The following is a 10,756-nucleotide window of genomic DNA, read 5'->3' on the forward strand; positions in this document are numbered from 1 at the left end:
AAAAAATTACAGACTATAGGAGACAACCTCTTCAATGTCCCACGTCAATTAATTAACACTATTTGTCGGCTTTTTATAGTGCCTTTTTTTTTTTTTTTTTTTTGCTGCTGTCTCCAGTTGAGAGTGGTGATTTGCTAAATACATTCTACAATAATAATTAGATTAACATTTGGTCTTTAATAGTGTTGGCTATATTACGCATTTTAATTAAAAAAAAAACGGAAGAATGAAAGAAATAAACACCGAAATAATTACTGTTTTTGTATTGATACTCCTCTCTGACACACACACACACACACACACACACACACACACACATTGAACACGCGATTGAATGAATGAATGAATGAATGAATGAACACTGGAAGTGGTTCAGTCACAGTCCCGCCGGCTGGCGTGGTCACATTGAGATTACATTTGTTTTTTATTACTAACAAAATGTTTTTTTTATTACTAACAAAATGTTTTATATTGACCGTATGATGGTTTCGTTTTCAAATAAATATTTGTTAACTAAAATATGCTTTGGTGTACTTTTACAGAGTTTTGCAATATGTATATAGCCTACCTGTATCAAAATGTATAATTTTCAGCAGCGGTTTGTGTGACAGCTGCCACGGTCGGAGGTATAACCAGCGGGGCAATGTTAAAGATATCATTGAGGAAAACGAGGTTGACGTGACGTGATTGAATCAGGGAATCCGTGTGTCCACCACGGGAGAGGACCCTAATTGACTTTACATTGGCATTGTTTTCGTGGTGGCAGCACGTAATTTCAACCCATTACGTGCTGCCACCATGGAATGCGGTGTTAAGAGGTCGTGGTCATTTCACGTATTTCTGTGAGATCAGCAAAGCAGCTAACGTTAATGCAAGCTTGAACAAATTACAATGCATTTTAAGCTTAACATGATGTGTGTACTGTGTGGTCCTACTGACGAATAGCAAACTTTAGGAAACTAATGAAGAGTGAAAAAGGTGACAGATACCGGGGCAGACTAGAAACTACTCAGAAATCATTAGAACCTTAAGTGCCATGTTTCGGGATCGAAAGGTGACTGTCACATTGGCTACTCTAAAGACAGACTAGTTAGCCATGAGTTTTAGCTAGCCTGATAATGTTATCACCGACACAACCTGACAAAACCCAAACAAACGTTACCTACCTTCAATGTCAGTGATGTAGCCCTCAATCCAATTGCTGTAGCCTTTCAGCAAGACAGCTCTAGGTATTCTGGATCCCTCTTTGGCCCATTTTTTAACATCATTCATCAAAAAGGGTTGAATTAGCTCCAAATTTGTACTCCACACCATCTTTATACACCTCCTGCAGTAGTATTGTCAATGCAGCAAACAGTGGACGGGGCTATCTTCCCACTTCTAGGTTTTTTTTTAATCCAACATGGCGGTGGTGTAAAATGAGCGGTGTCTAGAGGATGGATCCAACTGACTCAAACGATCCTCTGGCTTTTCCTCTAGTGCCACCATGAGGTCAAATATGCCACTGCAGTTAAATATCTCTACTTATATCTGCAAGACCAGGTGACAAAAAATTTGGTGCACACATTTATAGTTCCCATCAAGAGGATCACATTTGTGGCTCCTGGTGGATGATATCTCAGCTGCTGCATTCAAGTCTTGAACCAAAGTCCCAAATCATTAACTATGAGCAGGTGTTCCTGTGATCTTAAAGGAAACTTAAACATAAAGACAGCCACAAGAAAGACGTGCTAAGGTTTATGAGAAAATTAATTCAGTTTGTTGCTTGGAATAAGAAGAGTTCTGAATAAGTCTTATATTACTCCAAACATCTATAGATAATAATATAAAATAAAACTAGGACTACAGTGTTTGTCCGACTTGACAACATTACAATATTACATTCAAGTCACAAAAGTACTCACTTTCTATTTCCTGAAATATGAAACTTGATGAGCTTTAAAAACACAGATGACTGCTGTTCTGGGGGTATTTTCAATGAAAAAACATGCCTTGTTCTTTTTGTACAGCACAAGGAAAATATGTACCCAAAGACTATATATTTACATAGTTCACACTGAAGATACTAAAAATGTTTCAGAAATCATTTAGTAGGCTATACACCCACTGGCTGCTTTAAGGCACACCTTGTTAGTACCAGGTTGGACCCCCCTTTGCCGTGAGATCTGCCTTTATTCTTCATGGCATAGATTCAACAAGGAGCTGGAAACTTTCCTCAGAGATTTTGGTCCATGTTGACATGATAGCATCACACAGCTGCTGTAGATTGTCTGCTGCACATCTATGATACGAATCTCCCGTTCCACCACATCCCAAAGGTGCTGTATTGGATTGAGATCTGGCTGTGGAGGCCACCGGAGTACAGTGAACTCATTGTCATGTTCAAGAAACCAGTTTGAGATGATCTGAGCTTTGTGACATGGTGCGTTATCCTGCTGGAAGTAGCCATCAGAAGATGGGTACACTGTGGTCATAAAGGGATGGACACGGTCAGCAACAATACTCAGGTAGGCTGTGGTGTTTAAACCATGCTCAGTTGGTACTAAGAAAATCTCCCCCACACCATTACACCACCAGCAGCAGCCTGAACCGTTGATACAAGGCAGGATGGATCCATGCTTTCATGTTGTTTACACCAAATTCTGACCCTACCATCTGAATGTCGCAGCAGAAATCCAGACTCATCAGACCAGGCAACGTTTTTCCAATCTTCTGTTGTCCACTTTCCATGAGGCTGTGTAAACTGTAGCCTCAGTTTCCTGTTCTTAGCTGACAAGAGTGACGCCTGGTGTGGTCTTCTTCTGTGGCTGTAGCCCATCTGCTTCAAGGTTCGACGTGTTGTTCGTTATACCTTGGCTGTAATGCGTGATTATTTGAATTATTGCCTTTCTATCATCTTGAACCAGTCTGGCGATTCTCCTCTGACCTCTGGCATCAACAAAGCATTTTCACCCAGAGAATTACTCGCTGGATATTTTCTCTTTTTCCAACCATCATCTGTAAACCCTAGAAATGGTTGTGTGTGAAAATCCCAGTAGATCAGCAGTTCCTGAAATACTCAGATCAGCCCATCTGGCACCAACAACCATGTTCAAAGTCACTTAAATCACCTTTCTTCCCCATTCTGATGCTCAGTATGAAGTATGAAGTGGCCGGTGAGTGTCTATTTGAGATGATTACTGCTGTGACGGTTTCTCCTTAAACATTACTGGACACGAGTGTTTTTAACTATCTTCATTATTCAGGCCTTTAGTTTTTCCATTTTGTCATGTTGTTTAGCAAATGAACATTAGAGGGCACTAGCCAAGATGCAGCATGTTGTCGGCCAGAAATAAAGACAGCGAAGAAGAAGACAGTGACGTACTTCCGTAGCCCAGACGCTGTTCTCGTTCTTGAAGAAAAGACTCCAACTTTAATTGACAGTCTCGGAGACAGGCTACATCAAACCCTGTGAGCCAGCCCGGGAACACAGCGACAGCGAAGCGACGACTTACTCTTTAAACTTTGTACACGTAATAAAAAAAGCTGGTTAGTTTCCAGGTCGAGGTAACGTTACTTCAGACGACGTCGCTATGGCCAAGGTACAAGTGTTAAACGTCGCTGTGCTGGACAACCCGAGCCCATTTGGAAATCCTTTTCAGTTTGAAATCACGTTTGAATGCATGGAGGATTTACCAGAAGGTGGGTATTGTTTTCTGGTACTGTGTTTCTCGTTCTTTGTGATATGTTAGCTGTGGAGTACTAGCTGCCCTTCTGGGCGCATTCCGTATCAGTGCTAACATTAACTCACTCGTTACAGGTAGATGGGGCGCGTCCTAAGTAACTGATAAACCCGCCATATTGTTCGACCATATATAAATATTAGCTATCGTTGAGGCTGCTCAGTGATAGTTGTTGAAAATTGGCGCTGGCGCGTTTGTGCTCTGCGCCCCGCCTCCTGCCTGCAGTGATTGGTTAATGGACGTTCGTCGGAGGTTTTTCTAAGAAGCTGATTGGTTGATCACATTGTGTTTCTGTAGCAACAGACAAGCTGAACGATTTGCCGCGAACCGCGGGCAGTTAGAAACAACAGGAAAGGGGTAGTATATGTTCTGGGGATGCATACAGTCAGTTAATCCATGGTGACACTAACTGTTTAGTTACCATGGAAATATAAAGTGCCATCACAAAGTGTTACAAGATGGAGGGATTGACAGGAGGGCAGTTATGTGAAGCAGTATCAGTCTATTATTATGTTTGACTGTTGATATGTGGACATTGTGGAACTGTTTTTTCTATGCTTATCTACATTTTGAGGTTATGTCACTTGACATCACAGACTCTGAACATGTCAGTTTGCTTTGCACCCAGCTAGTATAGGTTGGAAAATGTAGGATATTAATATCAGCTTTAAAAATACTGGAGTGAATCTGTACAAGTACTGCAGACAAAGGGCACTGAACTTTTCAAATATGTTAGCACCCCAAATGAAATTCTGTTCATCTCATTTATGTTGTGGTCGGTGTAAAAGCTTAAAAAAAAGTCAGACATAAATATACAGAGTGTATAGGGGTGACTGTGTTTAACAAATTTAACTTATTATTTTAGCCATGATCTGTACCATAGCCTCATATGAACTGTACTATAGTCCCAATGACCTTTTAAACACATTTAACTTGTGTTAAACTTATGTCATATGAGGCTATGGTACAGTTCGTGGCTAAAATAATAGGTGAAATGATATGTCAAAATCTGTGCTAAGAAAATGAACCCGTTTGGCCTGGCTTGGTGCCATTTAGGAATTCACCAGTCCAACTTTTTTCTCCTGATGTCGCCTCTGAAACCTGAGGATAAGTGCATTGTGTGGAGCTCAACAGCACTCATTTTGCTTTTGAATTACGCACAGGTCTGAGACGAAAGTCGAGCATTGGTTAAACACTGAGGATATTCTGTTGTACACAGCTTAAAAACAAATCTGAGTGGTACAAAATGTCCCTGTCACTTTTTAAGCCCTCTTATTGTATGTCATGTCAGATCTGGAGTGGAAGATCATCTACGTGGGTTCAGCTGAGAGCGAGGAATACGACCAGGTCCTGGACTCTGTGTTAGTTGGCCCGGTACCGGCTGGCAGACACATGTTTGTGTTTCAGGTGAGTGAGCTGTAGTCACATGTTACTTTTACTGTCATACAGCTAGACCACAGGACCCACTGAATATTAGGACTAAAAATCAAAGACATGTAGGTAGGTGGTTCTTCTTCTGCTCTGTGCTGCTTTGATAGCATGATTACTGTGGTGTACTTTGATCTGATTTCTCCCTCTTTGTGTTCCTCTCTGCCCTGTCAGGCTGATGCTCCCAACACAGGGCTGATTCCAGAGAGTGATGCTGTAGGAGTGACTGTTGTCCTTATAACCTGCACCTACCGTGGACAGGAGTTCATTCGTATCGGTTACTACGTCAACAATGAATACACAGACCCTGAACTACGGGAAAACCCACCTCTCAAACCAGACTACACTCAGGTAACACACGTACACTCAGGGATGACAGTCATGGATAGAGTAGTGTGGGACCTGCTCACAACAATATGTACTTACATGTATGTGGCCTGAATTGCTAAACAGATTTTGGTGTTTTATGTTAATGGCATTTTTAAAAATTACTGCAATTCCTGAGCTGCAGAGAGCTTCAACATACAGTACACTACATGGGCAATGCTTATGAAAGAGATCTATTGAAATATACACTGTTTTTACCGCCCTCTGGTGCTCTGAAAGTGACATTACAGGTAACAGCAGCATCAAGAAATGAGTACAACGTGAACTTTTAAAAATAAATATGTATATTCTTATTTTTTTCTTTCCTTTTTGTAGTTGTCTTTTATTCTTAAGGAGAAAATTGAATATCTTTTGGTTTTGTACTGCCGGTCAGTCGAAACAATTAGTTAAAAGACAACAACTTATTCTCTATAAAACTGCAAAGGGCATTCTGCATGTGAAGGGTTTTAGACCTGTTTTTGTAAAACAGATGGGCAATATGGCCCTAAAATAATATCACAGTATTTCAGGGTATTTTGGCAATGATATTTTTGACAATATGATAAATTATAAAAAAAAATACATCTATCTGGGGCAGCTGTGGCTCAGAGGTAGAGCGGGTTGTCCACCAATCGGAAGATCAGCTGTTTGATCCCCAGCTTCTCCAGTCTGCACGTCGAACCATCCTTGAGCTAGATACTGAACCCCAAATTGGTGTCTGTATGTGAGTGTGTCAAAAACTGAGTAGCAGGAGGCATCCCCCTGTATGGTAGGGTAGAGCACGCACATCCAAGATATTACAGGTGCAGGACTATAAAGCAAACAGACAGAAAACAGAAAACAAAGACAAACAGCACAGTGTATCGCAGCCTCTAGAGAAGCGTTCAGTGTGATGTATATGTGCCACGCACATATAGAGCCTGATAAAAGTAGCTCTGTATGAGAAATCAGTTTTATAAATGCAAACCAGTGGAAGAGAAGTTAACGCAGTACTGGCCATGACTCTCTAAATCCCCATTTCCACCAATCAGTGCGGTTCGGTTCAGTTCGGCACGCCTTTTTTCTGTTTCCACAGTGAAATGTTGTTGATGGTACCAATGGAACCATTCTGTACCGTCCCCATTTTTGGTCTCCCCTCTGTTGGGGTACCTAGCACACAGATCTGGTACCTAAAGGTGGAGCTGTGAACACTGCAGTCTGTTGATTGGTCAATAGCAGGCGGTCACTCTGCTGAGGGCTGAGTTGTGGCTGGTTTTGAGGCTCATGTAACCACTGTTCATACTGTGGAGAGTTTTATTAGTTAACTGTAACTATAAAATGAAAGGATGTTTTGCTGCCTCTCGCAGCAGCTGTAGACTGAGAAAAAACAACTTGATTCACTGGGCCGTCTGCCGGCAACTTTTAAGGTGGAACGTTAACTTGTAATGTAGCATGAGTTGACGGCGTGTCCATCAGCACACCTTAAGTTTCAGTGCGACAACTTTGACCATTACTTTAGTTTTAATTGTCTCTCTGGGATGATACTCATTTTTAGTAATGAGTGGATCTTCAAGTGTTTGAAAATACAGATTCATTTTGACCAGATTATGTAAACTGCATATATTCTAATCCTCACTCTGAGCATCGTTCCTGTGGGCTCCAGCAACACTAAACCCCTGAGCTTGCCTGAGAAGGACTAAATGCACAAACCCACTAAATATCCCATGGAGAGAGACTCTCACTGCAGCCTGTTTTATTTTGTTCTGAAAATGTCGACGTGCAGCCTCATTCTATGGACGATAAACTAGGTGTGGACTAATAAAAGAGGAAGTACAGTACAGTGAGTGAGCAGTGAGTGACAACAACCCCACACAGAGTACTGTTCGCCGTGGAAACACTAGGGTCTAGGTACCATGTCTGAGGGGTTACTTTTGGTGCCAAAGGTATCATACCAAAAGTGTTTGGTGGAAACGGGGCTTAAAGTAGGCTCTCTGTGTGGAAGAGGTACCGTTATGTATTCACCTGACAGGGATCCACTCGTTTGGAAACAGTTGTATAATATCCTCTGCAGTTGAGGAGAAGCTTTCTATAATCTGAGAAAATAATCTCTGGGATGCCATCAAGGTTATCTCAGTTTTGGCTCGGAAAGCCTGCATCGCAAGCAGGAGGTGTGGACTTTAATAGACGAGGGTGTTTACCAGGCAAGTAGGGTCAAATGAAAAGATGCGGTTTAGTTTAATTTAATAAAGAAAGTGTTTGTGAAACCTGACCCATATTTGGGACTAAAAGTCAGGATGTGTCGATTACAAACACTAATTCATTCCACTGATGTTGTTTCATTCCCTCAGCTCCTGAGGAATATTCTGGCCTCTAACCCCCGTGTCACCCGCTTCCATATCAACTGGGAAGGCTCGGCAGACAAGATGGAGGACAGCGAGAACGTCGACCCGTCCCCCAACATCAGCAGCATGCTCCCTCCGTCCTGTATACCAGGAAAGATGCCGCCTCTCGGGCTGATGCCGGACAACTCCATGGACTGCATGTAAGAATCATCAGATTGAGATAATGGACAAGAAATTCCTCTTATTTGTACACTTACTCACACCGCAAACACACATTTGGACAAGGAGGCCACGGACGTATCTACGTAAGATGGACATTAACAGGAAGCAGGGGTATTACAACGTTATTTTTATACAGCATACACAAATGGGATGGATCTGGAATTGTTAGCAACTGTTTTTGTCTCCTGTGCACTCTCTTCCAACACACAGAGGCCTGCACAACCGACACTGCCTTATTTAACTGTACCTCTGTCTCAGTTTGAGTCATCAGGGTGGGGCAGTCTTAAGACCACTGTATCTTTACAGCCCTGAGGCTCACAAGTCATACTCACACACCCATGGTGACCTGTTTGGTGCCCATACTGTTCATTATGTTCTCTGAGCACAGATCAAAGCTATGGGCAGTGCTCTTGGTGTCAAAGTATTTCATTGTTCTGAAGGTTTGTCTCATCTGATGTAAATTTGTAGCATCCTGATACCTATGGGGAAAAAAATTTGGGTTCGAAATATGGGCCATGTTAGGGGCCTGTTGCAAGAAGGAGCTTTGTTTACTGTTAGTGGGTAACTCATGCAGAGTACAGTCTTGTGTTTGCAAGTTGTGATAACTCGGTAAACCTGCTTCTTCAAACAGGCCCCAGCTCAGATGACGTTCTTTAAAATGTTGCATAAAACGTCTTATTATGCACAACCTGTAGGTGAAGGAGTCACAAGAGAGATGGATGCGGTATTGCAGTCAAGTTCGGATGGTTTAGGCTTACTGTAAATAATGTTTTCTAAGCGCTTATTTTGTCTTCATGATGTGATCTCTTTCTTTTTGTACTTACTATATATTCTCTGCCTCTCTATTTGTAACAACCATGATGGGGTTAATAAAGTTTGTTTTGTGGACCTTGTGCCGCTTTCTGGTGATCACCTTGTCTTACTTACACAGCTGCTTTCCACCTTGGCTAGCGGGGAAGGGAGCACAGCAACAGCAGCGAGACTCAGCACGTGCGCGTGTGTGCGTGCATGTGCTTCGGCCCACTCTTTCCCCTCCCCTCTCCCTCGCTTCATTCTTTTTTCTTTTTTTTTTCCTGATTTCATTCATAAAATGCAGCAGCCTCATTCCACCATTTTCACTCTAGCCTCATGTTGCTAGGCAACTGCAGCACAAAAGGGAGGGGAGGACTGTCTGCTCTCACCCATTTTATCTCATCTTAGTTGAAGGGACTAACTCCTCCGTCCGTCCATCTGTTACCTCTGTCTGCTTCTCTCATGTCTACACTGTTGAGCGAGATGCTGTGAACGCTTATAATCGCTACAGGCGAGATTTAAAAAAGCAGCATGTTAAACCATGTTTACCAGCATTCATATTTGGCATCAAAATCCATATGCGGCATGCCTCGGTAGTGGAAAGTAACTAAGTACTTTTACTCAAGTATTGGAGTTAAGGACAATTTTAGGGACTTGTACTTTATACCTCTACTCCACCACATTTCAGAGGCAGATATACCTTTTACTCCACTACATTTATTTTATATTTTTTTCTGTAAAGATTCAGATTAATATAATAACAAGTAAATTATTATAGTTTAGGACATAATCCCTATATTTATGACAGGTAAAGGAGGGGAATTGATACGGCATTCGTATCATATCTTACATGGCAATACTGCCAAATAACGAATTTTAATAATGCAAATACAACCTGAACATTTGATAGCCTACTAGAACAATAAATTCAATTGCTTTTTTAGACCACTATGTACATTTTGCTGCATTAAAAATGAGTGAAGTGAGATGAACAGGCTGAGAACTTTATTTTATATGATAAAACAGATGGTGACAGTTTGGGGATGTGATTTGCAGTTGAAAAAAGGTAATTAAATGCAATATACTGCAGTCTATATACCACAGTAGGCACAACATGTTTAAAATAATATCGATCATTGTATCATGGGCCTGGTGTAACCACCCTTTATTTATATATATATATATATATATATATATATATATACATACACAGACTATATGAGACTATATAATAAATAACTGAGGGATTATACTATTTTATTATATTATTACTATAAATTACTGACAAAACAATTTAGTTGCAAGCCCTGAAATCTTCTGTAATAATTATCAGAACATACTGTGTATCACAAAAAATGTATGGTATGTTTGGTGGTTTGGGCACCTTGCACACAATAAAGCAGGTGGCTGTGGAGCCCTAATATGATGGTGTCAGACCCTGCAGTGGCTGTAGGGATATATTTATAGCTTAGGTGTTTGTTCATGGGCCTCGGGTCTTTCTTAAATTCTGATTTTTACACCAACACGAGCTCAAATTATTATTGGAATCAAATATTCAGATGCAAATCTATATAAAATTATGCCTTTTGAGGATCCTGACAATAAGCGGCCCCTGGGCATCTGCTACAGTCGCCCTGTAGGTGCAGCAGGTGTGGGGCGAGGATGGCAGAGATGCTGCTGGAGGACTGACTGTAAAGGTCGTTGGTGCACAGACAGCATGAGGCTCCTCATCCAGCACCGATTGTAAAAAGATTGTCTTTTATTTCCTGTGATTCATTTCCCACCACATCAACTCTTCCCTCCATGCACGGCCGTCTGCGATCTGTTTAGAAGTCCTGCCAGCCAGACCGCGCCGCGCGTGCGTTAAATTCTGACCAACATTTCTAAAAATAGCTCGCGGTTGAC

The 10,756-nt window shown here is 41.5% G+C and overlaps 1 protein-coding gene across 1 annotated transcript; it reads left to right on the forward strand.

The window, feature by feature from the left end:
• Positions 1–3,340: 3,340 nt before the first annotated feature.
• On the forward strand, positions 3,341–8,952 carry asf1bb (anti-silencing function 1Bb histone chaperone). Its single transcript, XM_050045566.1, has 4 exons — positions 3,341–3,681; positions 5,014–5,129; positions 5,325–5,501; positions 7,844–8,952. Exons 1-4 carry the CDS (start codon positions 3,573–3,575, stop codon positions 8,039–8,041), a joined length of 600 nt encoding a protein of 199 aa, XP_049901523.1. The 5' UTR covers positions 3,341–3,572; the 3' UTR covers positions 8,042–8,952.
• The last annotated feature ends 1,804 nt before the right edge of the window (positions 8,953–10,756 follow it).

The sequence above is a fragment of the Epinephelus moara genome, chromosome 5 (assembly GCF_006386435.1).
Source record: "Epinephelus moara isolate mb chromosome 5, YSFRI_EMoa_1.0, whole genome shotgun sequence".
In the NCBI taxonomy this organism is placed as follows: Eukaryota; Metazoa; Chordata; class Actinopteri; order Perciformes; family Serranidae; genus Epinephelus; species Epinephelus moara.

Coding starts and splice junctions, on each gene's coding strand:
- asf1bb (XM_050045566.1), top strand. CDS start 3,573: ATGGCCAAGGTACAAGTGTTAAACGTCGCTGTGCTGGACAACCCGAGC. Junction 3,682..5,013: donor CATGGAGGATTTACCAGAAG/GTGGGTATTGTT, acceptor ATGTCATGTCAG/ATCTGGAGTGGAAGATCATC. Junction 5,130..5,324: donor GACACATGTTTGTGTTTCAG/GTGAGTGAGCTG, acceptor CTGCCCTGTCAG/GCTGATGCTCCCAACACAGG.